We start from the raw sequence: 26,119 nt of genomic DNA on the forward strand, positions 1-26,119 counted from the left end.
GCACTAGCGGCATAGTGATGTTGTCTGTATTCCCTAGTCGGCAATTTTGTTAGGCTCATATTAATCAGGTGAATGCACTTATGTTCCTGGATAAGAGCATCTGCTAAACAAATGTAATCCAGTGTAATGACTCAGGGTCAGGGTGTATTAATGTTTCATTGCACAACACAATATTGGAATATCCCATCCTTTGGGATCAGGAGAGTCAAATGTTACCATCGGAACCAGGCGATGACAGGTTATTATCACTGGTCCCAGGGCCGATGTAAGACACACTTCTGACAAGATTCTTTAAACATTCCCCCAAGCTTGAGCTTGTAGCTGCAACTGCCGGCGCTACTAATTAATTTAATCATCATCTTTCACTGCAGCCCTTTCTTAACATTAATGAGTGCTTTTTAAATAAGGGACCCAACAGAAATGGAAATTTCAGCAATAGCAATGCCTATAATGACAGGGACAGTTGTAATAATGATGTATGAATAATCCTAATGCAGAGGATCTAGTTTTGACTTAATTGCCATGCGGATGAAACCCAGTAACTCTACTCCCCAGTGAATTAATTAAATAGATTAGTGGACACTTCAGGGATTAGATTCCTCAGCACTGCGCTTAACCTCGACGAAATTCATTAGGCGACCCAGCACACGGTCTCATGTTTAAATGTTCCATATTTATACTGTAATACAGAATTTGAGGAAACAAATCGAACTACACCTAAAAACAAACAATGGCCCGTTTCCGATCATTTGTCCCGAACTTTGATCGACCGGCTTTTAAAGAATAAAACCACAATTTTTTTGTATATAAACATTTCACACAAAATCAATTAACTGACAAATTTGAATGGGATACAGGGAATGGAAACAAATACAAATGCTGCAATAATTAGCAAATCAGGTGTTGAATCGTTTGGTCAGTGTGTCAAAGTACTAAAACAAAAAACTGACGACTGATTACTGTCAGCACTATTGTCAGCTTTATGCATTTGAATATATCATATAGAACATGTTCTCCTACCTTTGCACGAATTTGCCCAGAGGTGGACACTTTTCTGATGAGCTTGTGTGAGGTTTCCTCCTGTTCCCCATCACTGTCAGATGATTCATCGGCAGCTTCTGCCGGTGCTAGTCGGTCTGTATCATGTCCTGGGCGAGACTCTCTGGGTTCCCGAACGTACAGGACATTAGGGTTGAGTTTCGCAGCCATGGTTGAAAAATCTGAGGTGGAAAATGCAGTTTCACTCCCCGCTTCTGTGGAACTCCACAGATTTGCTCTGAAATTATGGAAAAAAAATCATAGGTAGCACTGAGTAGAACTTTATTTCCCAGTACCATAAATACCCATTGTTCTCCCCGTGTCTGTGTTGGTTTCCTGTTTCCTCTCACAGTCCAAAGACATGTGGGTTTACTGGAGAGTTTAAATTGTCCCTAGGTATATGTGTGTGAGTGAATTCTGCATGTATCCTGTGATGGAGTGGCGAACTGTCCAGGGTGTATTCCTGCCTCTCACCCAATGTGAGCCAGGGATAGGCTCCAGCACCCCCACAACCATAACCAGGAACAGGGGGGTATAGATAATGGATGGATGGATGGATAAATACCTATGTATACCAAAGTTACAGAAAAGCAAGCAAGATATAAACCTATAAGTTCATTTAAACAGATAAAATTAGCAGCTCTAACTTATGCAGGTGAGAAATCTATACAGAAACCAAAACCACACAGCTTGGGTTCAATAATAGTTTTTGACTTCCTGAGTGCCGAGTGCGTGTTTATTAACTGTGAATAGCAGCACAGCGGAAAAGTTGTTTAAAAAAAGAAAAGAAACTAGACCGCTGAACCAGACACTGGTAGTGCTGCAATCACAAGGTTACTGTGCAGTAACAAAATTAACCAAGGCAAGCTGTCCAGACCATTTTACCGTCTGCACATGTGATCAGTCATGGACTTGTCTCTTTCCAATGTCAAATGTACCAATTAATAAATATTCACAGTACAATTTCATTTTTACATGTATATTGACCATTAGCTGTGTACAAAAAAACAGGATTTCAAATGCCTGCCTAAACAGAAATAGCTAATTTGACAATTCATTTATTTTTTATTTTTTGGTATATACCCAATGGCATTTAGATTTAGTCAACAACACATGTCATGGTGTATTCCCTTCATAAATACCCATTTGTTACTTTTTGTTTATAATACCATACCAAATGTGACTGCTAACTCACAACACAAGTTTTTCCTTTTAAGGCAAGTCAATTTTAGATATTATTTAAACACTCATCTCTTTTTACCACTTCTGAATGAGAGTCTGGAAAGTAAGTCAGACATTATGATAGAGATAATAAAATATGATATGATATGAGTGAGTTGATGTGATGAGTTGAGCAGTGTTGAGAATGTAATACAGTAGCACAATCTTTTTTTTTCTTTTTTTTTTTTGGTGGACAGAAAATTGAGATTTTGGTGCTACTAATTCCAAGTAGTTAATTTCCCCTGGCCTTCTCTCAAACACAGAGATGGTAGGATTATTTGGGTTCACAAATTAACATAAGTGATACAGAGCATTGTGTAAGAGTCTATGCATTCCATTTCATTCAACAAGCAAAGATCAATCCTGAGTACCAACATTACTGAAAGCTAACTAAAGTGCAGCCTGGTGACTGTACATTACAGCTATTACAGCTATGTATAGTGTGGTATTTTCATAAGTATTGATACAATCCACAAAGAACCTACACAAAATTGAGCTCCTACTGTAAACACTGCAACCATCTTAAGTTCAGCTAACAGTCCCCATGGTTCCCTGGGTGTCTAATGCAGCAGTGCAGATACGATCCATCTCTAAGGGGGAAATAGGTCTGTTGGCTTACTTCCTAGTTTAAATGTAATTATGTATCTGTCGTGAATTACCTGAACACATTTCCAGCCAACACAGTGCATCTGTCATATCCTTAAACTACTGACTACATGCTTTTAGAAATGACATCATCATTGAATAGACACCAGAGTTCTGATACATGTTATTTCTGCATTTCAAGAACAAAATCAAGACTGAGCATTCTAGTTCATGTGTTGTGTTCATGACCCTTTTTTATTTATTTTTTTTTATTTAAATGACCATGTCCCTTGTCTGTGCCCACCAAGCAGCTCAGTTTTAACTGGCCTAAATGTAATATTGAAAGAAACCCATGTTTAGAATTCAGTTAAATTAGTGGAAAATGCAAAAATCCTTAGATACAAAGTGCTTCATAATTAAACTGAATTTCAAAATACCTCAAACAATTACAGTACACCACAGTTACAAGTATCAATAGTCAAAACCGTCGGCGGATACAATTCTTATTGCGGGCATTTCCATCGATGAAGTGTTAGCCTAACCGTCGGTCCACGTTCTATTGATATTGGTAGTTGACTTCTATTGTAGTTGACGCAATGAGCGACCATATCCACTTCAGCATAGTCTGTTGTTGACTTATAGCTGCCATCTCTAACACCTCTGGTGTGAATAACGTGTCGTTCGAATGCAAACGGTCAATTTTTGAGTAACCCTTGTTTTGTGCACGATATAGGCTACAGTTTGATGAACACACTGCATAGCATCATAAAGCTGAGCCAATGTCATAACAGACAACCGCGTGCGAAGGTGCGCTCCAGCCTCACGTACAAGGAGAACGACTTCTGATTAGCGCGATGAAATTAAATCTGCATCTCATTCTGTAGCTTTAAGTACAGGGACGCATTAGGCTACTTGGTCCATGCAAAATAAATACTTGCACGCGTAGGGTTTCCATAGCATTAGAACGAAATACAGTTACCTATTAGCTACAACATGCTAAAAGATAATATTTTACAACATATTTATTTTTTAAATATGCATGCAGCTGTCATGTTTACCTCGTTGACGATATTTCCCTTTGCACTGTATTGAGCCGTCACTGTTGATTTCAAGTGTTGCACGGGCGAACGCGAGAAAGTCAATATCCTCGCACACAGACACACACGCTAAGAGTGCAGTCCGAAGAAGGGGAGGGTGATTATTTGAATGTATACAGACCAGTCGTTCTTGACTCCACGGAGCATAAATAGAAATGTAAAATCCTCAACCTGTTAAATGCGGCAAGAAATGACAGACAAAATAATTACGCAAGTGTATGACTATCTAGTCTGTTCGATGAATTGGCACACACATTCATCAATCGCTTTACCTGTTCAGACGATGAGCTCCCGACAGGTGGTTACATCATTCAAACGTAAAACGATACGACCGTTCAGCTACCAGAAGGAAGAGAAAGCATTGACTCCGGCGCGCACGTTCGCGTGTTTTCCGCAAGATGATCGAGTACGCTACCATTCCACATAGTGGCAGCACGTACGTACACTGTTGAAGTACATTCAGTTACATTTAGTGCTGCTGGGCAGGGGCAATTCTCTTTTCATATTTTAAACGTTTTCATAACCAAAGGTAATTTTTTAATGAAATGAAGAACAGGACACGCAGTTGTTGATTCAAAGTATAGCCTAAAGCATACTGTTAGAATACTGTTAGAATTTAACTGCATACATTTCTGACAAGATGAGAGGTATTGGGTTCAGTTTTAAAGACATACATGTAGCTTGGCAGATAGTGCACCTTTTGTCTTTTCTAATGACTGCTCTAAACAAATATGCTATTACTGAACATTCAGAAACCAAGCATAACGACTTATTTTATTATTGATTTGACACAGAAATGAAAACAACTAATAAATACCCATTTTTATATATGGATTGGAATTAAAATGTCCGTGTTCTTTACTTTTATGTTCAATATCATGTTTCTTGAGTTTGCAAATAATTGATATTTCTTGAATGGTCTTAGTATTATGAAATAGACGGTTTCTACCCGCTACATGTACAGTGCACACAGTGCAGCTCTGCGGTGCAGGCCTTGTGGGCCTGATTTTTACCTTCCTTTTACATAACCCCGTGTCCTAAACTCTGAAATTAATGAGCTTGAATTGACTTCAATAAACTGAAGTGGGACTGGTGATAAATGTTTTGGTCTTTTGTTTGCCCCGCACTGAAGTTTTAGATTTTAATTGGTTTGGCTTTATATCGTGTGTTTTGCCTGTTGTCACTTAACTATTTGCCAACAGGGAAATAATAAATATACAGTGAGCTCAATAATATTTGTGACAAAGACATATGTTGTTCTTGATTTAGCTCTGTGCTCCACAAGTTTAGATTTGCAGTCAAAAAGTGCAAATTTTCAGTGTTTATTAAAGGGTATTTTTTAAAATACAATTTGGTTTCACCATGGATAAATTACACAACTTTTTATACACAGTCCTTCCATTTTATGGCACCATAATATTTGGGACAAATGGCTTCAGTAGTGTTTTTGATTTGTCGGGTCTGTTCAATTGCTTCCTTAGTCCAGGTATAAGAGAGCTTTCAGGTTCTAGTCTTGATTCTAGGCTTTTGGTTGCCTTTTGGACTGTTATTGGCATTAATAAAAGTGGCAATGAAAGGCAGCGAAGCCATAATGAGACTGAGAAATAAGAAAAAACATTCGGAGACATAGGCCAAACTTTCAAACAACCAAAATCAACTGTATAGAATATCATTGAGAAGAAAGAGCATGGATGAGCTCAGTGATGGCAAAGGGTCTAGTAGGCCAAAGAAGACCTCTATAGTTGATGTCACCATATTGAAGAAAAAAACATAAACACCTGTCTGGCAGACCGGAAACACTCTTTAGCAGGCAGGTGTGGATGGATCAGAAGTGGTCTGCAGAAGTCTTGACAAACAGAATTACAGAGGCTACACTGCAAGATGCAAACAACTAGTTAGCCGCAAAAGACAAGATGACCTGGTTAGAGTTTGCTAAGACATACCTAAAAGAGTCTAAAAAGTTCTGGGCAAAGTTGTGGACAGATGATACAAAATTCACTTGTATCAGAGTCATTGCAAGAGTGAAGTGTGGAGGCCAAAAGGAACTGCTCAAGATCCAAAGCACTGCCAGTCAACTTAAAAAAAAAAAAATTCATTAAAAAAAACTGTGTGGTGGGGGTGCCACCGGTACTTGCTCTCTTGTCTTCATTGATTATGTAACAGCTTATAGCAGCATCAGAAGGAATTCTGAAGTGTACAGAAGCATGTTATCTGCTCAAATTCAAGCAAAAGCCTCCAAACCCTTTGGACAGCACTTTATCCTACAGCAAGACAATGGTCCCGAACATACTGCTAAAGTGAAACATACGGCTGAAGAGAAAACTTAAGGCAATTAGCCCCCGAAACAAGCAGAAACTGTAGATGGCTGCAGTACAGATCTGGGAAGAGCATCACCAGAGAAGATACTCAGCACAGGGTGATGTCCATGGGTCACAGACTTTAAGCAGCCATTGCATGCAAAAGACATGCAACAAAGTACTAAACATGGTTGCTTTCATTTACATGATATTAATATGTCCCAAACATTATAGTGCCCTGAAATGGGGCGGGGGGGGGGGGGGGGGGGGGGGGCTATGTATAAAAAGTGATGTAAGTTCTACATGGTGAAACCAAAGTGTATAAAATGTGCACTTGCACAAGTGTAACCAAATGTGAATTGTTTGAATACAAATCTAAAATTTTGGATTACAGAGCCAAATCAAAAAATGTCTTTGCCTCAGAAGTCATGGAGCTCACTGTATATGCAAATAAAAGACATTGCTGCATTTGGTTTTCACATGTGACCACTAAACCACAAAAGGTTGGTACAGCCTTATTAAATACTTTCTTTTAGTTTTAGTTACATTTTAGTGTTCTTCAAGAGGTTATACTTTTGCACCTATGACAGTTATAAACTGCCTCTATTGAGTCAACTCAGATGATACCCAATAGTGCATAAAAAACTGAACTGACCATTTCACATTGTTAAAATCTAAACGCTGGTCTGGCATTAATGATTAAAGAGGCTGACACTAAACAGCAAGATGATAAGGCAGGGTACATTCAAGTGCACACGTGACATGACAATACCCCCAGGATTAATAGCTTTGAGCACAGTGGTGGTCAATCACACAGACTGCTTGTTATGTAGAATTACTGGTGTAACATAAGAGGGGTTGCTCTCAGAAAGTAATGGGTGATGTACAGTATGTTATTCGGGACCTCACCATCTATTCTGGTCTTTCCTCCGAAATTCTCAATTAATTCAGGCCATAATTTCGCCAATGTGTGTCCTTGGTGGAAAATATAGTCCATAAAGAAAAATGTGTGTTGCGCCATCTTAATAAAGATGTTGTGAGCCACAAATTATTTTATAAGATTGAAACTTCAACGATTAACAGCAGAGTAGCAGTTGTTCCTAAGGAAAAAAAATAATTGTACAGTTGCAGCGAAACAAAAGGCTGTCAATTCGTAACCCTTTGTGATGAGACATGAGCTGTGATTTTTAAAAATATTTAATGGGTAATACATGAATATTTGTGCCATCTGAATATTATACTAAAGGTTTTAAGTGGAATGCATACTTAATATGCTATCCATATGTCATTCAAGAAATTTGATTTAGGTCAAGCGGACTTCAAATCCCTGAACCTGGTATGAAAGAGGTTTTACACTTTCAGCAGACCAGAAAGATGTCATGTCTAAAAGAAGAATTTTTGCTGTGTGTGGACATAAAAATAACCAGAGAGAGAATTCATTACATCATTCAGGAAGCTTCACTGCAGAGCAGCAGGTGAGTATAGGCTGTAAACTTGACATTGATCTTTATTATGATATCATAATTTCATTACAATCAACAAAACAATATTTTGAATATGAACAATTCACGCATACGCACACAGACAACTGTGTTAATCGTGTTTAGAATTATATAATAATAATAATATTTGTTATATGTAATCATATAATTTTATTACTAGAGATTACAGGCAAGATGAATTTCTATATTGTGGCTCTTTGCTGCCACCTAGTGATTGTATGTGCTACGACTCTTTGAACACAGTTCTTGAGCGATTCAAGATATTTGCATTACCATCTGGGAACAGCAGAGGCCGTTCCAATTCAAACATCTTCAAAGCCTCCCCCTATTGCTTTCAGGGCTCCCTCGTGTAACGTCACTTGAGGTTGTACTGGAATGAAGGGAATAAATTAAGGGGGTGTCTTCATTTCAAATGAAACAGTGCCATGCAGGTAACCGCCTGAAGGAAACACTTCAGTAAATGAGGGGCAGTATATTGAAAGCAGATGGTTTCACACAGTTGTGGTTCCTGAATTAATTAAGCAATTAATATCCCAGCCTGCACATGATTGTGTATAAAAATTCTGGGCAGGCCCAGCTGCACATTATTTTTGGCTACCATGGATAGAAGAGTAACCTTGAAAGATGGGAGTGTTTGTTGGGGCATATTTGACAGAAACTTGAGTGACTAACACTGCTGAACTTGCTGATACGTCTTAATGACCAGCTGCAAAGGTGATGTTGGTACTGAAATTTGACAGAACTGTGATAGAATGTGCATACTCATGATGTCCAAAAATAGATTTGAGATTCACAGCGAAACAGATGAGGGACAAAGGTGATTGAAAATATCTTGGGTATGAGCAGGCAGTTCAATCAAGAACAGTACAATACTAAGTGGAATACTATAGTTGGTGTTTCCTTTAGTTTGGCAATTACCTATAGTTTGACTGGCTGTAGCTGCTATACCATAGATCTGCCTTTCTGTGTTTTGAGTTTTTGAGTATCTTTATTTGGACATTACGCCAGAGTTTCCATTGGCCATTTAAAATGTTTAATTTAAGTAAAAAGATTTTTTAAAATGTATTTATAATGTATAATTTATTTATAACTATAAAAGAATACATGACCTTCCTAACTGGTTTCTGATTTAAACATCTGTGCACAGTGCGCTCTCTTGAACCAACAGTGCTTTGTCCTGGAAATATTGCAGATAGTGCAGATGCAGATTTATGCAGTTATTGGTCATTGTTATAATTGTTTGGCACTTTTGTTACAACTGTCCCGCACATAGGGGAAAGTCGCCATAAATGTAAGTTTTTGGATTTTGCTCATTTACTCTAAATGTTTAGCCTAGCACTGTGAACTTTTCCTTCCAACAGCTTTGACATGTCAGCAGTCATTAGCCTTTTCAATTATATTCATAACTTAATCGAGTCTGGTACAATTTGCAACTAAAGTACACGCAGTCCAATGTTACATTCATATGACCCAGTGGGTATAATTGTGACAGAGGGGCAGAATAATTACAACATTGATTGATGGTTGTAGACATCGTTCAGAGGGTCTTTCATTGCTTCGGTGACATACTACCTTTTCTTACTTACGAAATTCTCAAATAGTCCATGTGGCCCATAAAACATTATTTCACATCGCAGGTGTCCAGTTTCAGTGTATTAGCACAGTGTATCTTCTCTTTTGTTTATTTTCTTTTCTCAGTGGTTGCTTTTTGACAGCTACAAATTTGTTCCGACCCATAACACTGAGTTCTCATAGTGAAAGGATTGACAGAAACACCTGTGGATTTCTCCCGATCTGAAGCAAGAACGAAGCTTAATTTTTTCCTGTCTCTCAAAGATAAAACCTTTCAGTACTGTCTTTGTGATGGTGATAGTTTCGGTGGTCTACCAGTTCTTGAAATGGCTGTTAGAGTCCCATTTTCCCAGAAATAATCTTTTGAACACTTATTTTCCTTTGACTTTCAGTTTCCTTATGCAGTTGAGTTATTTCATATCTAATCTCATCAGAAACATCTCTTTTAGCAATTCAAGATGCACATGATAAAGAACTCTGCAGGGCAGCTAAGGCATTAGAGTCTGACATGAAAAAAATTAGCACTTACCAGCTGATTTGACTTCAAAGAAATAAAATACTAAATACAACACCATAGCTAAGACAATGTAAATGCGGTATAAAACAATATAAAGAAAAAGAATACAGAATAAAATAATACAAACGTGAGTGATAATAATAATAGAACAGGGAGAAAATAATAAAAACAGTTCTGCTATTTATAAAATAGATTAAAGCTAGATTAAAAAGATAGGCTATTTAAATTGCCATTTAAAAATGTTTAGCATCTATGATATTTTTTGGCAGGGTATTCCATAATTTAGGAGCATAGTAGATAAAAGCAGCATCCCCAATTTCTTTTTTGGGTGGAACTGGGTATGATTAAAAAGAACAACTGCAGAGGACCTAAGGGCTCATTAAGAGACATACAACAATAGATAATCTGAGACGTAAAAAGGTCCTAAACCATTAAGAGCTTAATATACAGAACAAGTAAAAGGACTTCAAAATCAATTCTAAAGATATAGGGAGCCAGTGCTGTGTAGCTAAAACAGAAATGATATGCTCTCGCTTCCTTGTTTTTGTCTGAACTAGCAGCATAGTTCTGAATTAGTTGTAATCACTCAGCTAACGTTTTTGGAAGACCAGTAAAAAGAACATCACATTAGTCCAATCTACTACTGTTTTGGTCACGTTGTTTATTCTTCAATACGGGTTTCACAACAGCAGTTTTAAAAGCATAGGAAAAAATTCCAGTCTCCAGAGATGTGTCAATTATTTTTAGAACAAACATGGAGATACTATTTAAAACGTTTAAAAATAAATAAATAAAAAACAGGGTCCAGATGGCATGGAGATTGAATCTATCTTAAAGAGTTGTGCATCAGAGATGCTAGTAAAGCAGAGGCCTTGGTGCGGCTATACAACGCAGAAGGAACATCATTCTGGGTGCCCTAGGCTTCCCCATACACTTCAATAGAAACCATATCTCTATAGACTTCAACAGAACCCTCATTGTCTGTATGTTGATACCAAGGGTAAACATGTTATATCGACACCAAGGGTAAACAAGAAATGTGTATCTTGCTAGATTGTAACATATCAGAATAATGGAATAATAACTTTGTTAAATTAAGCATTGTTCATTTGTATTTTACGATTCACAAACTAAAAAGATATACCCTTTCCCCTGTCCCGTTTACCCTTGGTGTCAACATGAAGATGCTGAGGGTTTCTATTGAAGGCTATGGGGATACCTAGGGCATCCAGAAATGATGTGAAATGACTTGTGCATCATATAGTGACACCAGAACTTCTGACCCAGCGTGACTGTATGAAGAGTTGGGTATGAGAACATGAAATTTACCTTGTAAAGTCAGAAGAAACCTCTCTAAATATCCCTAAAACTGAAGTAATACCAAAAAACCCAAAATTTGTCCAATTCCTTCTATAATGATCAGACAGCAAACCCATCCCTTTTTACTGAGATTTGTGGTACACTTCTCTTAATGAATTAAATGCCATTTGGAGAGTGTAAAGTCCTAAAAAGAGTCAACATGGCTCCTCCAAGACTGTTCACTCTCCATTATGTTCTCAGTTTGACAAACCACTTTGAATAGGGAACCCAAACCAAATCCTTAATAGGTCTGAAAAAGTACTTTATTTACCCTGTGATCATTGAGTTTCCTTTTGCCTGAGTTTTTCCATTTTACCTTTCGCTGTAAGCCCTGATCTGCATTACATTAAATTTCGCATTTCCTCCACCTTATCAGCCTTGGCAGACTTTGCCTCTTGCATTAGCTCTGCCATTTTCTTTAAACTTCAACACTATCCTAAGTACACAGGAGCTATTTTTAGCCTGCTGTCCTTTCTCTCTTTCTCTAGTGAAGAATAACCTGACGTGACACGGGGCTGTCATTGTGTGCGGCAGCTCCAGGTTGCGCTCTGCTTGGCTACCGTTGCTTGTCAGTGGGGACCGAACGTGATCGCCTGTCTCCTCACTGCCCCCATGCATCACTCTTGCACTGGTGCATCACATGTCATAGTGAATTAGCCAATAAGCATTAAAACCACTCATAGTTCTAAAAAAACAGCTGGAAACAGTAGTGGATGTGAGACAAAAATGATGACACCTTATGGATGCACTATGCATGAATGTGAGATGCGCTGCAATTGTTTGGTTGTTTTGTGTTTTTTTTTTTTTAAAGTTTTTTTTTGTTGTTGTTGGGGGAGGGGGGGGGGCTTCATGTGGTTGTTAATGTTATGGTTATCTACTCATTCTCTGCTGATATGTTTTGTAAAAGGTAATGACCTTAATGGGTCCATTGCGACTGCTTAAATTCATACAATAAAATACAGGTCTATAAAAATAAACAATGGATCTGAATGTGCCTACAAAATTTTTTTTTGAAAAAATGAACTTGCTCACAGCTAATTTTTTTTATCAAACATAAAAACGTAAGTGAATGATGTGCTTACCGCCTTGCCTTCTGAATCATTATGAATTCACTGGACTGAAGTGCACTAAACTCTACCTATGTCTCAATTATCCTCACTGCTGGGTGAGCAAAGATGGTGAAATAATTTCAGCTGTGGTATTTTTAACAATTATGTTTGGAAAGACTGCAGTCATGTAACATGGGAAAAATACAAATGTGTTCATCTGTACACATTTCATTTGTAGCTTTATTTTGGACCATAAAGCAAGTTTTAAAGACAATATCCACTGGGAATTAACTGAAAATAACAGGAACTAAAATGTGGAGAATGGCCAAGATTATCTCTCATTTGGTTCATGTTTCACATAATGTTTATGTTATATTCAGTTGAAAAATCCATTACAGCAAATCAATAACCATGAAAACCACACCCCAAGAACAGCCTGGGCCCTTCAAAAAGGAAACAGGAGCCAGAGGGCCAGCAGTCCTATAGTGGATTTCTCCATTGTGTTTTCAAATAAAGGTGATAGCCTTGTTAAAAGGTAAATTAAAAAGGCAAGTCATTTTGAAACAAGAACTAAAATAGAGGTGTTGTCAATTTCCCGTTATCTGCATTTTGAGTTCATGTTCTTTTGGAATGGAGGTGCCCGTTTTTAATCCACAGAATATGTAGGAAAGGTGTTCAATATCAGCACTATGTGGTCTGTGGAGTAATCATAGGCAGCTCATAGCTTCAGAGCCAAAGAGAGAAGCCAGGGGTTAAATAGCTCTGTGCCAAGGACTGGCAAGCTCTTTTGTAAAGTGGTGATGCACTGACGATCTGTTTGGGGTACAGCCACACTGTTACAGAGCTGAAGGCAATGAATCACTCAAAGTCCCCTGTCCTGTCTGTGTCCTGCCAATCTGCAGCTGTGGTCTAGGCAAAATCACCTTGAGGCAGAGGACCTTTGTAAGTCAGTGAGAGATGGAGGGCATTAATGCACTGTAGCATTATGTACCGAGGAGGTCAAACACTAGTGTAACAGTGTTGTTACCTGTGGTTTTAACTTTTATCTATGGTTAAATCCCTGAAATGTTTGCTTTTTATCATGCATGGTTTGTGAGTAGATTGTTTTGCATTTGTCTGTATCACTTATGGTTTTGTTTCTCCCCTTCGATGTTAAAGACATGTGTCCCTTGGTGCAGTGGTCCACAACGAGTCAAGGAATAAAGTTACAGTCTCATATGTGTGGTGGTTTAAAGACATGATCAGAGATGTTGTGAGATGTTGGAATCAGTGACTTTGTGAAGTCTTGCCATTAATTCCCGGCTCCATGGTTGCATATTTTCTCTCTTTTGTAATTCAGGTTCCAAAGTATGGTACAGCCACTATGTGATTGAGCAAGGATTTTAATCTGAGCTGACTGAATATCTTATAACATTTTCCCCCCTCAAGACACCTTTGAAAGCATATGTGTTTGCATTTGTATTCCTAGGAAACACTGCTGACGGGTGGACACATGGGGGCTGTAATTCAGCATGACCTCTGCACCACCCCCCGGTGAGAGACGGTGTAGACACCAGGTAAAGAATATGGTCGTTTTTGGCCAGACGCTGCGACAGGCTGCAGACTCCCGCGCCTTGGGGATACGGCTCGTCTGTCACAACTGACGGCTGTCTCGTCGCGTGCCACAGACAACCGCGTGCACATCCCGGCACAGCCAGACAACGCGGCGACTGTTTATTTATAGCACTCTTTACAAATCGCAGCTTGAAGATGCCGCTCATTCAGCCCCATTCTGTTCTGTCAGCTTTCTGCTGTGACTGTTTACGCCATCTGCAGAGTACATAACAAACACTGCACGTCACTCTGGCTGTTACTGTTGCAAATACCAATACCAATACACTCATTTCTAAAGGGATTCAAAAGGATACATTTGGGATGCATTCTCAATGATGAGTGTTATTTATGAACATGTCTGTCATTGCTTTCTGCAATCCAACACACTCAAATACCCAAGGCTTATTTCAACTTGTCTCAACTAATCTCAAAACTGTTTCAACTAATAATAATAATAATAATAATAATAATAATAATACTAATTTGATTTGTGATTGATCATTAGAAGCACTCACTTATTTGCACACAAATGCTTATGGTATTTGATTGATTTGGGTGTTGAGAGTATGCTGGATGATGGAAGCCTGCACAGTCAAGCATAAATCTGAGGATAAATGAAGCAGTATTAGTGAGGTGATGGGAAAGTGACATCAATGAAGAACCACCCATGCGCTCTCTGTGACTCTGATCAGAGACCGTGATTCATTAGAACCTTCACAGGGAAGCTGCAATAAAAATAGCATCAGCCTGAGCACAATGCCACCACGCCGCCCAGTTTTCTCCAGTAAAACTACATCGTAATAATATCACAGATGCAGGTCGCTATAGTGGGACACCCGCACGCACACACATGCACGTACACACATACACACAAGAATGTGCACACGCACATTAAAAAAATAAATAAATAAGAATGTGCACATGCTCATTTTTTTATTTATCTTTTATACAACAATGCCCTCATATACACATTACACATTTACATAATCTTACACTGAACAGTATTTCGTCGATGGGGTGGAAGTGAAGAAGAATTTTTTGGGACCAAATATTTGTATTAATTTTTTTTCTTTCTGTCGATGCCATATTCTCAGGTAATGTAAATAAATAGGTTTTGATAGATTTGATAGATTCTATATGTGTCAGTGTCAAGCAAATGCGTGTGCTAAATGCCTGTAATGTAATGAAAGATGAAAGGGAGGTGGTGTTGAGGTGTAGAGTAGCTCTCCAACCTGGTTCAGTTGGCATGCCTCATCTGCACCCCACACTATGTGTAAGACACAAATTATGTATTATGTATATGTCTCAAAAACATTGTGATGTATTTAATTCAAGCATTTCAATATCAGTGGGTTGATTAAGACTTAATTAAGTTGATAAAACATGATACTTTCATATGTGTGCCCTCCTGAGGTTGTCTACTGTTAGCCTATTACTCACTAAGATATCGCATACAGTATATTTAGAACAATACAGGAACAACAAAGCCAGCTCTTGCGGGTGACAATGGGTGAAGCTAGCATGTGTCTACATCTGTAACACCCATAGCTGGCTCTGGTGGAGCAAATTAATTTTCTACTACCTATAATATGTATTTTGGGTGGCGGGTAGGGTTAGGGGCTGGGGAGCAAATGTGCAAATTCTTTTTTTTTTCCTGACACTATAATCCCTGTCTACTTCTCTGTTGGGATATTCGCTAATTGGAAGCAGTATGGTGATTAGCAGTTGCAAGTCAACACTCAATGAGTTCTATTTCTAAAGAAACATCTGTGTATCTGAAGTGATGAAACCTGTGTTATTGTCTAAGATCATGATTATGAAATAATAACTACATAAATATGGAATAATAAAAACAACAGCAACAAGAATTAAAACAACAACAACAATAATAATAATGTCTAGACTAGAGATATATAGCCTATATTTGGCTTTCATAATCTATCTATCTATCTATCTATCTATCTATCTATCTATCCACTTATTTACCGATGTCTGCGTCAATCCATCACTGTTACGAGCTTACTGAACTGAAACTGTTGCTAGAATATTAGAGAAACAACGACAATAAGTTATTCATACATGATACTACTGCAAACGCGATTAGAGAGGCGCCGATTGCACTGTCTTACGAGATATACACATAGCTCTACAAAGCTGGTTGTTATTAACTGCTGGGTGTACTGTATCTTAAGTCTAAATCTAGGATAGCCAACTCAGCCGCTTAAATTAACCTTCAGGACGAATGACACGATGCATGAAATTCCTCCAGTATACTTTCTTCCGACATAATGATGATAGGCGCTATTGGTCTGATCACATAGTCTCAGGAGAATTTAAGTGAACAGTTTTGACGTCAGACGTGAGAATCACCGGCACGTCCAATGGGGTACAACACAAGACCGTCTCTGCTTGAAAACTGCATATCAATGTTAACCGAGGAACAATACGCTCCATCCGATCAGACACTGACTGAAAATAACGACGTGATCTGACAGCGGTGGGAAACCATATGGAGGAAGGACAAGGAACTGGTAATTTAGCCACTTCCATCACCTCTCTCTCTCTCTCTCTCTCGCTCACTCTCTCTGCGTCTCCATTCCCCCTTCTTTCTTGTATGTGCTTTTTCTTTGTATGCACACTTGAATGTTTTTGCAAAATGCACACTTGAATGCTTCTTGAAGAACAATAAGATATGGTTGGGGGATAAACTACACGGATGTTCCGGTTAGCGTTCGCTTTACTTTACCTGGACATGTCGATATTTAGGCCCTACTAATTACAACCGATACATTAAACGAATATTCCGACCAGGAATTATATTATTAGACTGACTCGGGTACCTCTGCAGTCCTTAGTCGCGGTTTGGATATTGTTACTAATGCACGGTGGAAATTTGTGAATGAACGCCAGCTTGCGCATGGTTTAAAATGAGCTCGAGCGGCTTCTGCTTGTGAATGTTGGCAAGCATAGAATAGATAAATTCTGATTAAATGTGTTCACAGTGGACAGGTCACTCGCACAAAAGTAAGATTTTTTTTCGAAAAGGCAATTAACCCTTGTCTAAACATGGTTCGTTTCTGTCCTGCATGATGGCAATTGGTTATTTCTAACGTAGGTCAGATTCTCATGTCATTGTAACTCATAGATGTCACTATTTTGCAATTGGCTATTGGCTAATTACAAATTTAATTATAAAGCATTCAGTTGATCCAATGACTAGTCGTACCGTAAAAATAATGCCATTGAAAATATTTAAGACTGGATGAATCGGTTGGCCTTAACAACAAAAGTGAAATATTTGTATTTCTCAGAGCATTCTGTGGCTACCTTTATAAATTATCAGTGAAACCAGTAGGCGGACAAAACATTTGTGTGGCTGGGTGGCGGTGCGTGTATATGTTTAGGGGAGTATAAATTATAGTTACTCACACACCACCTCTCTCTCTCTCAACACTCACGCCCCTTCCCTCCTCGTTTTCCTCTCTCCATCTCAGCTATGATTCACTCTCTTGCTGCAGCAATGAGCAACCAACTCCAAAACACCTCTTCCTTGAACTCGGTAACCTTGAGTTTTCAAGATGGAAGGAACTCCTCGCCCGTTCAGACCTCCGAGCTTCAACCGATTGTAGTCAACCCCTGGGACATAGCACTGTGCATGACGGGAACCCTGATCTCCTGCGAAAACGCAATTGTAATCGCCATCATTTTTTACACGCCCATCCTGAGAGCGCCTATGTTCATCCTCATAGGAAGTCTTGCCTTTGCAGACTTACTGGCTGGGCTCGGTCTCATACTGAACTTCATCTTCACCTACATGATCAGCACGGAATTCGTAAATTTGATATCAGCCGGACTGCTAATCGCTGCGTTCTCTGCCTCCGTGCTCAACATCCTGGCGATCACAGTGGACAGGTACCTCTCTCTTTACAACGCGCTGACCTACCATACAGAGAGAACTGTAACATTCACCTACGTCATCGTGGTCCTCATCTGGCTGGTTTGCGTCGCACTTGGCGTGATGCCAGTTTTGGGATGGAACTGTCTGCAAGACGAGTCCACCTGCAGCATATGTCGACCAGTGACTAAAAACAATGCCGCCCTGCTGGCGATAACCTTTTTACTAATATTTGCCCTCATGATGCAGCTTTACTTGCAGATCTGCAGGATAGCTTTCAGGCACGCGCAACAGATCGCGGTGCAGCATCAATTTATGGCCACCTCCCACGCCTCTTCTACCACCAAAGGTGTCTCCACCCTCTCCGTCATTCTCGGCATCTTCGCGCTGTGCTGGATACCCTTCGCGATGTACTCCCTCGTGGCTGACTCTAGATATCCCATGGTCTACACATATGTTACTGTTCTACCGGCGACTTGGAGCTCAGTCATCAATCCTATAATTTATGCCTTCAGAAACCCCGACATCCAGAAATCCCTGTGGCTCGCGTGCTGCGGATGTTTTCCCTCCAGCTTCTCCTTGCGGCCAAGGACGTCAAGTGACGTGTAGCTACAGTTTTTCCACATAGTATGGTTCATATTTTTCATATCTAGGTTACTCCATAAGTTTCTTTTTGTTTTTTGTTTTTTGGAAATTATTCAAGCTCTCGGGAATGTGTGAACTATGCATTGTCATAGTGAGGTCAACAAAACAGGAGATACGGGCCTATATCCACATGTGTTCCAGTGGTAACCCCTCTAATGCATGTTCTCCCCGTGTTCGCGTGGGTTTCCTCCGGGTACTCCGGTTTCCTCCCACACCGAAAAACATGCATGTTGGGTGTACTCCTGCCATTGCCCTTGACCAAGGCACTGGCCTCAGAACTGGAGTTGATCCCTGGGCGCTGCACTATGGCTGCCCAGTACTCCTAAGTAACTAGGATGGGTCAAATTCAGAGGGCAAATTGTCCCACGAGGTTCAGTAAAGTCTGTCTGTCTATCTATCGATCTTTCTATCTGTCAATCTGTCCGTCTGTCTGTTTCTGCCTGTCTGTCTGTCTGTTTGTCTATTTCTAGTACAGAGGGGAAAGCCCATTCCTAGTATATTTGAACATAATATGTATTCATTAAGAGCTATGCAGTGTTCATTTCTTTTTAACTCCCGGTTAATTGTATAGCGGAAACGGAAATCTGTTCTCTGTTGTGGTAGGAGTCGCTTTTGAAAGTGGGTTTCAAAAGTGTAACCCAGAATCGCTGAGGTAAATAAAACCTAATGATTCCAATAGCTCATCATACCATACTGCCCAGTATTGAAGTTGACATACGCTAAAATAATGCCGAATAGCCTAATGTTTTTATTTTTATTTTTTTATTTTTTTATTACTGTGATGCCGATGTCGATGTAGCTGTCACTAGGAAGCGGACTGCCTGTGTTTACATTGCAATGTAGGTTCCTCTGTTTCATTTTCATATCTACTTTACAGCGCATATTGCTATAATAACAATGAAATATGATGAAAACCTATGTCGCATTGCTTATACATTCAGCTGAAGACTTTTCACTGAACTTAATAGGCCTCTTTAATGGAAAATAATAGATAGATTCGCTTTAAAGACCCAATGACCCGTGACCAAAATATGCATTTAAATACTTCAAGCCAATGGGAAAATAATTTGATAATGGCAAATGACACCCCATAAGGGCAATGTATAATTCAACTACGATTGAAATATAATCATCCGTAGAGCCGCTGTTTACATAACCATCGTAATACTGCCTGTTTGAATGAAATGCTATAACACCAGTCAAAATATCACAACTGGAATACAGGGTTTTTCAGCCAGCAATGTTTGTGATAAGTAGGCCATACAATTCAATCCGCCAAGTATTTTCAGCACCACGGATAGCGGACAGCGAGTTTAGCCTGCCTCGGGTTCCCACAGATAGACATGCCCACTCTAGCACTTAACTGTACACGAATAATACATGAGATAGGAAAACAAATATTCTATTTTGCATAAATGAACACGCTTCCTGGGGAAATACTGACAGCCAGGAGTTTCAGCCAAATTTATTTTTACGGTGAGCGCGCTCAGACGTCATTCCATTGAGACATGTATAGTTATGGAGTACGAATCATGCTAGGCAGGCTCGCATTACACTGTATATCTTTCGCTGCAATGTGTGTGACTGATACGTGAATAGTAGCTTGTAGGTTATTAATTTTTCATACAGAAACTAAATCGTATCAAGAGAACCGTTTACAATTTACAATACAAGAGCGAACATGTCTCGACAACCTAATCTTATTTAATGTACGATTCTTCCTTAAATAGTGGATGACCCGAGGAAATGTCCTCCTATTTTGCGAAAAGTGGCAATAATTTCGCGTTTTTAATGCAATTTGAAAGAGGGAGGTCAAGTCAGTATGGCTTATGGTCCGCACAACACTCTAGGAACAACTTTATTACTTAATTGTTTTTTGTTGTTGTTTTTTTTGGTCAATTGTGTTAAATATTTAAAGAGAGGGTGGTATGAAGTGACATCACAATCCAATAGAATGTACTAGAAATAATTTAATTAGTTCACAGCCCGCATTTCCCACATTTTTTCATATCCCTCAGATTCACCTCACTTCATGGTCGACATCTCCTAGCGGTTTAAATCACTCCACTGTGGTTTAAATTACAAGTATTAGTGTACATGCGCTTATCAAACTGGCAGAGAGAAAAACTAAACAACAGGACAGATCTGTTGTGCAGGCCTTAATTTTTTCAGTAATTGTTTTTATAAAAGGTCCCCTGCAATATAGCTAAAAATCCGGACAATATCGAGCATCTACGTGCTAGCTAGTATATGTGAACAGCCTAGGCCTACTGTACACTGTTGACACTAGCACCCACATTGCCCTATATTTCATTCATTATGGGACATATTCTGCAAAATGTATCAAGTGTACTGTAATCCATTGACAAATTAACAGCATTTCCTCGGTCACTGCTTCCACCCAAATATTTAGAGTTTTTATGTGATCATCACAAATGTGGTTCATTTGATATATTTTATGAAAGCATTCATCCCCCCCACCCCCCCTCCCCCCCATGGACCTATTGATTTTAAGAGAATGTTTTTTTTTTTTTTAATTCTTTTTTTTTTAGAATATAGCCTGATCAGCTACGTTGTATGTCTGACTCGCACTGTAGTGGTAAACTATTGTCTGAAACTGTACTTTAACTGAATTAAACTGAGGCTACTCTCATGCTTTCAGACTTAAGTGCAGCATAAAGCGCGGTTAATCTTGGGCTGGTTTAAAAAAAGACAAATACAAATATATTACAAGAATGCTGATTTGAATACATTTATATCCCATTACTAGAACAATCTGTGTAGCACACATTTTTTGAAACTGTACTACCGTCATTTAAGTAAACACTTTTTTGGTGTTTATTAGGTAAAATGTTTTCATATTAGAGTGAACCACATCATTATTCAATGCTTTTACCAAAAAAGTGACACAAACTCTAACAAAACTTGACATCTCTGACAAATGGCGCACACAAACTGATGTACTTTTTAAAATACTTAAAAAAATATTTTCAAGTGGTCTTTTATATTGACTCATTTGGGGGGGGGGCGGGGTAGTATTCATTATGAGTATGCAAACAATCAACAACTGTGTTATATATAATACTGCAAAGATAAATACAATTGTTTCAACTGTTGGTAAAAACACTTACTTTATGACATGCAGAATCTCAAATATCTTCTGGCCTTATTTATGATACCTTGCAATAATGTACAATGTGTAATGTACTGTATGATATAATATGTCAAAACAAAAAGTATGTTTCATGTAAAAGCTAGTTAATATATGTTTAATAAGAAAATATGAGGGATATATTCATATATGTCAAAATGTGTTATCTTGACAAATACTTTTTGCTGCCACTTTCTTGTATTTTAGTCCTTTTCTGTAAAACTGTATTTTGAAACATATGTATTTTTGTATGCAACATCAAATGCATTCCATTACATGACAATATAAGCGCATTTTGACATATATAAAGGAATATATTCCTTTTAGTATTATATATCTTAACTTAGTTTTTTGTAAGGATTGGCAGCCTTCCCATTTCTGCCCACTTGTCAGTGAGTGAAATATCACTGACTCACTGATAAGTTTAGAAATAAATGAAAAAAGGACTTGTTAGTGGACAAATTCGCCAAAAGCCAAAAGAAGCACGTGCAAAACTATTTTCGATCCAAATGTCCTATTTTATAGTTGAGATATTGTACAGCAACTCTCCATTTTCATTTTCAATGGAAGATGAGGCAGAAACAGAGCATGACATAACCATAGACCCAGGACCAGTTCTAGGTAAAGGTGTGATTGCCTAGAGCGCCATCCAACTGTCTGGAGGGGCACCCCCCCTCCATCCGTGGTCCACAATCTCACCCAGGGTGGCACACAGGCTAGACCTGGGCCTGCATGGGCTGTTGTGTTCTCTTTCACTCTTTACTTAATCTAATGGAATTCTGGGACCATAGTCACTGGACCATACATTGCTTTGTGGCATTTGTATGTACTGTGTAACTGTCTATGTGGATATTGTACACTATTATTTAACACTCCAAGGCCTGAAGTGTCATGTGAGCAATGTCAGGCTGTATTTGCTTAATCAGTGCATGTAGGAAATGTATCCCTTGCCAACTCATGTATTGATGACATGTGTACGAAATGATATTGGTATTCTTAGTCAATATAGCCCTGATCCAATTTTCCTCAATGCCTAAAAAACATGACAAAAAACATGAACATGAAAAAACATGACATAGATTCCAAATTTTTACAGTAAAATCTTTCCTTCATTATATAAAATATCTATTTCCACTGAGTCAAGAATGAAACATTTGAACTTTTTCTGTGGAAACTTGGCCAGAAACAAGACTCTTCATTTTTGTTCAAGCCAAATTGTTATATCAAATGGTTCTGTTTAAAAGCATGTGTCCAAACTAACTGACATTCAATTTGTCTTTAAAGTTGGTTAAATCATGTAAGGATAAGTCACATTTGTTATTAATTTTAGTGATTACTGTACTCCAGTACATGTGTTGACATAAAACAGCAGCTATTATTTAATTTCAAACATACGTCCAAAGGGCAATCAGACTTAATTTGGCCCAGAGTTTACTGATAGATTGTAAGGTCATCCGTGATTTGTGTCAACAACTCCCAATGCTTATCAGTTAGTGTAGTGTGTTTTGAAACGAGTCTTAGGAGGCCACAAAAACATGCAGTGACCCAGTAATTAGCAGTGATCTCACTCATTATGAGCACAGGAACAAACTGACAGTGAGATACAACTGTGAAGATTTCCCCTGTGAATTCACATATTTTGTTGCACATTCCATTGTTTTCACTCTAAACTGTATATGATTTTTCAAAACATTGATTCACTGAAATGTGTGTTTTATATGAGTATGATAGTGTGCAAATGTGAGCGTGTGTGTATGTGTGTGTATGGCCTATTGAAGTCCAAGTCCCAATATCTGCTGAATTTTACAACTAAAACATTTCTTTAGGTCACAGATACTAATGTTCTATTGCCTATCTGTATTGAAATGTATTCAATTGAGTTAATTGACATTCATTGCATCAGATATTTGTAGCGTCCTCTAAGCTGAATGTCTATGCAGAAGGATTAGAGATTTTCTTTTTCTTGTGCAACACTCTACTGAAACATATACTTTTATAGACATCACAAGGGCATGGGTTCAATATTGTGTTTGTTTTTGTTGTTGTATGTATGTATGTGTGTGTGTGTGTTATACTGTATGCATATGGACAATGCTAAAAGTGCCACTGTTTTAAAAATGTATTATTGTTCTGGATGAGAATGATGTCTATATGGAATGTTTTTATTTGTCATTTTTATTAATTTTTAATTAATTGTCATTCTTATTTTTCTGGTTTGGTTGGGGGTGGGAAGTTAAGGCACACATGAGGTTACATCTATACTCTATTTTAAACAAATGGGAAAATATCCAATCCAGTAGAATCCAATAAAACAGTAGAGGATTCAGTCTGCAGCACAAAGATCATGAGCCTGTGTCGAAACAAAGAGCAGGAGACTAACCGCTCAAGTGTGTGCTGAGTCTAATATTTACCTTGCTGTGTTGGTTCTGGACTGCACAGGGGTGTCCTGGCCTGCTCACATATCAGACAGATGGCGATGTAGAAACAGTGGCTTCCTGTGACTTACAGTATGTCCTATGAAGAGAGGAGAGAATATTTACCAAGGCTCGTGTTCAGTCATGTGCCTCTATATACAGACACAGTGCTCGTGTAAAGCAGTGGTAAATCCCAATACTATTGGAAGGTGTGAATATTGTAGTACAGAGCTGTGATGGTGCACTAGTGGCCAAGATTCTACCCTGCTCCAGAGACTATGTGCTGTATGCACTCAGTATATGAAAAGAAGCAGTGAAGTGTGTCAGCTGTCTTTTAGAGAGCCTTCTTTTCATTCATAGTGGAGTGTTAGGACAAAAATAAAGGAAGGTCATTTCAAAGACAGTACCCATTGTGCTGGAACTCTCCCAAGGATAAATCCAGTGCTTCTAAAAATAAATCCAGAAACAAAAGACAAACCTGTTCAATTTGCTCAAAATAGAGGCCTTGAAAATCCTGTTTTGCACCATTAAACAGCACATAAAGCTTCAGCATTATGACTGAATCTATCCTCTCAAAGTGTACCAGAGCCGTACCGGTGAAATATGCTCCCTCTTGATCTATTTCCAGCATTGTAATTGTGTGCTTAACAACATATCCACTGGTAAAATGCTCTACATCTAATTATCATTGCTTTTGTTGTTACCCAGTTTAACCCCCTAATGTCCATAATGTGCTCACATTAAAGTCACCACACAGGACAGATGAGCTTAGATGTTAGGAATGCTGTTTTTAAATGACAATGATATATATTTGATAAAATGGTTGTGGGAATAGGTCCTGGAGGGAAAGGGGTCATGACTGGTTTATGATACTGTGATGTAAACTAACCATTCTTTTTTTTTTTTTGTATGGTGAAAGTAAATTTAATATGAAATTTAAGTACAATGCACTTTACAAAAAAAGGGACATGCTAAATTTTGCACTGTGTTGAATGTATTCCTTGCTGGAAATAATTTATTTTTATTACTGTAAATATACAGACAGTAACTCCAAGGAAAGATATTGTCAAATAAAATGAAAATTAAAAATAACTTGAAAACAATTTACTGATGTCCAATATTTATTTGTGTAATGACCAGGGTGAAAATTGTGGCATAAGCCTTTATCAGAGGTACGCTATTAGTGTGGCCTGTATAGACTAGAACTGTCCAGCTCCTGTGCTGCTAACTTTTATTACCACAGTAGAACTGTGATTCGTGTAGATTATTCAACTTCCAACAATTGCATAACACTCTCCAGTCAAAGGGAATAAATGTTCTGTTGTGCTGCAGAACTGGCCTCCCGTGAAGTATTGTTACCCAGTGGGGCTGCTGTATGGCCAGTCCTGTTAAGGCACTGTTCTAGTGCATTATGGGGGTTTCTAAGTGCCACCATTGTTGGGCAGTTTGGCCATTTAACAAGCACCCCCTCCCTGTAGTTTCATCTGCAGCTATACCCCCATGCATGACACACTGGACAGTAGCGTCCATCTGCGAGTTCATATATTATTATTCTCAAACACAATGTAATCATTAGCTTCTGGGGACACGAAAGCAGATTTGAGAACGGTAGTCTCATGTATTGCACTCCTTCAGTACTTACACAAAATCTTTCACATGCATAAAAGGGTTTTATAAGTTTAAGATTAACTTTGTCCTTCCAAATATGACCCTCCCCAACACGCCAAACACCAGTCTATCATCACTGATGCACACCATTCCCAAGTTTCCATTTTTGTTTGTAGAGCTGAGGGATAACCCCCATCTTTCAAGAGCCTGTAATCTCACATCAGTAGCTAAGTAAAACTGTTACAGAAAAACTGTAGGACCATAGGAGAGGTTTGAGGAATCAAGATGAACTGACATAAGAGATTTCTTTGAAGGGGTGGCAGTCACGTTAGTGTAAAACACTTTCAGGAATCTATCCTGTACCATGTGGGCCAACGTATATTGTACAATTCTCAGTACAGACTCAGTGCATAGGATAACCCATTGTCATAACAAAGATCAGCGAAACTACAGATCATTGACCCCGCTACAAAACTAACATCATTCACAATTTACTGCAGCCCAAACCTGTCAGTGAAATGTGACACCTGACATGGCAACAGTCCACTGAACAGACAGACCCGCTGAGAGATCTGA

At 38.6% G+C, this 26,119-nt stretch overlaps 2 protein-coding genes across 10 annotated transcripts in view; one reads left to right on the top strand and one right to left on the bottom strand.

The window, feature by feature from the left end:
• LOC118236398 (diacylglycerol kinase delta-like) overlaps positions 1-4,393 on the bottom strand; it is a 54,165-nt gene extending 49,772 nt beyond the window's left edge. For 3 of the 8 annotated variants that reach the window (XM_035434749.1, XM_035434750.1, XM_035434745.1), the window contains exons 1-3: positions 4,214-4,393; positions 3,903-4,112; positions 1,021-1,276 (exon numbers count right to left, since the gene is read on the bottom strand). In XM_035434749.1, coding sequence (XP_035290640.1) covers positions 1,021-1,209 — 189 coding nt within the window. In that variant the 5' untranslated portion in view covers positions 1,210-1,276; positions 3,903-4,112; positions 4,214-4,393. The remainder of the gene's footprint in view (positions 1-1,020; positions 1,277-3,902; positions 4,113-4,213) is intronic. The other 5 variants (XM_035434753.1, XM_035434752.1, XM_035434747.1 and 2 more) reach the window with 4 other exon arrangements.
• An 11,582-nt stretch (positions 4,394-15,975) lies between these two features.
• LOC118235902 (G-protein coupled receptor 12-like) lies at positions 15,976-25,038 on the top strand. Of its 2 annotated transcripts, none has more exons than XM_035433778.1 (2): positions 15,976-16,361; positions 17,349-25,038. In XM_035433778.1, the coding sequence occupies exons 1-2, from the start codon at positions 16,340-16,342 to the stop codon at positions 18,332-18,334; spliced, it is 1,008 nt and encodes a 335-aa protein (XP_035289669.1). In that variant the 5' UTR covers positions 15,976-16,339; the 3' UTR covers positions 18,335-25,038. The 2 variants fall into 2 exon arrangements, with proteins under 2 accessions (XP_035289669.1, XP_035289666.1); XM_035433775.1 differs by having other exon boundaries at positions 15,978-16,361; positions 17,325-25,038.
• Positions 25,039-26,119: the final 1,081 nt, after the last annotated feature.

This window comes from Anguilla anguilla, chromosome 9 (assembly GCF_013347855.1).
Source record: "Anguilla anguilla isolate fAngAng1 chromosome 9, fAngAng1.pri, whole genome shotgun sequence".
NCBI classification, from domain to species: domain Eukaryota; kingdom Metazoa; phylum Chordata; class Actinopteri; order Anguilliformes; family Anguillidae; genus Anguilla; species Anguilla anguilla.

Excerpts from the sequence above, each read along its gene's own strand:
- LOC118235902 (XM_035433775.1), top strand. The coding sequence starts at position 16,340 with ATGGAGGAAGGACAAGGAACTG. Across the intron at positions 16,362-17,324 it reads GGAGGAAGGACAAGGAACTG|CTATGATTCACTCTCTTGCT; the intron begins GTAATTTAGCCA and ends TCTCCATCTCAG.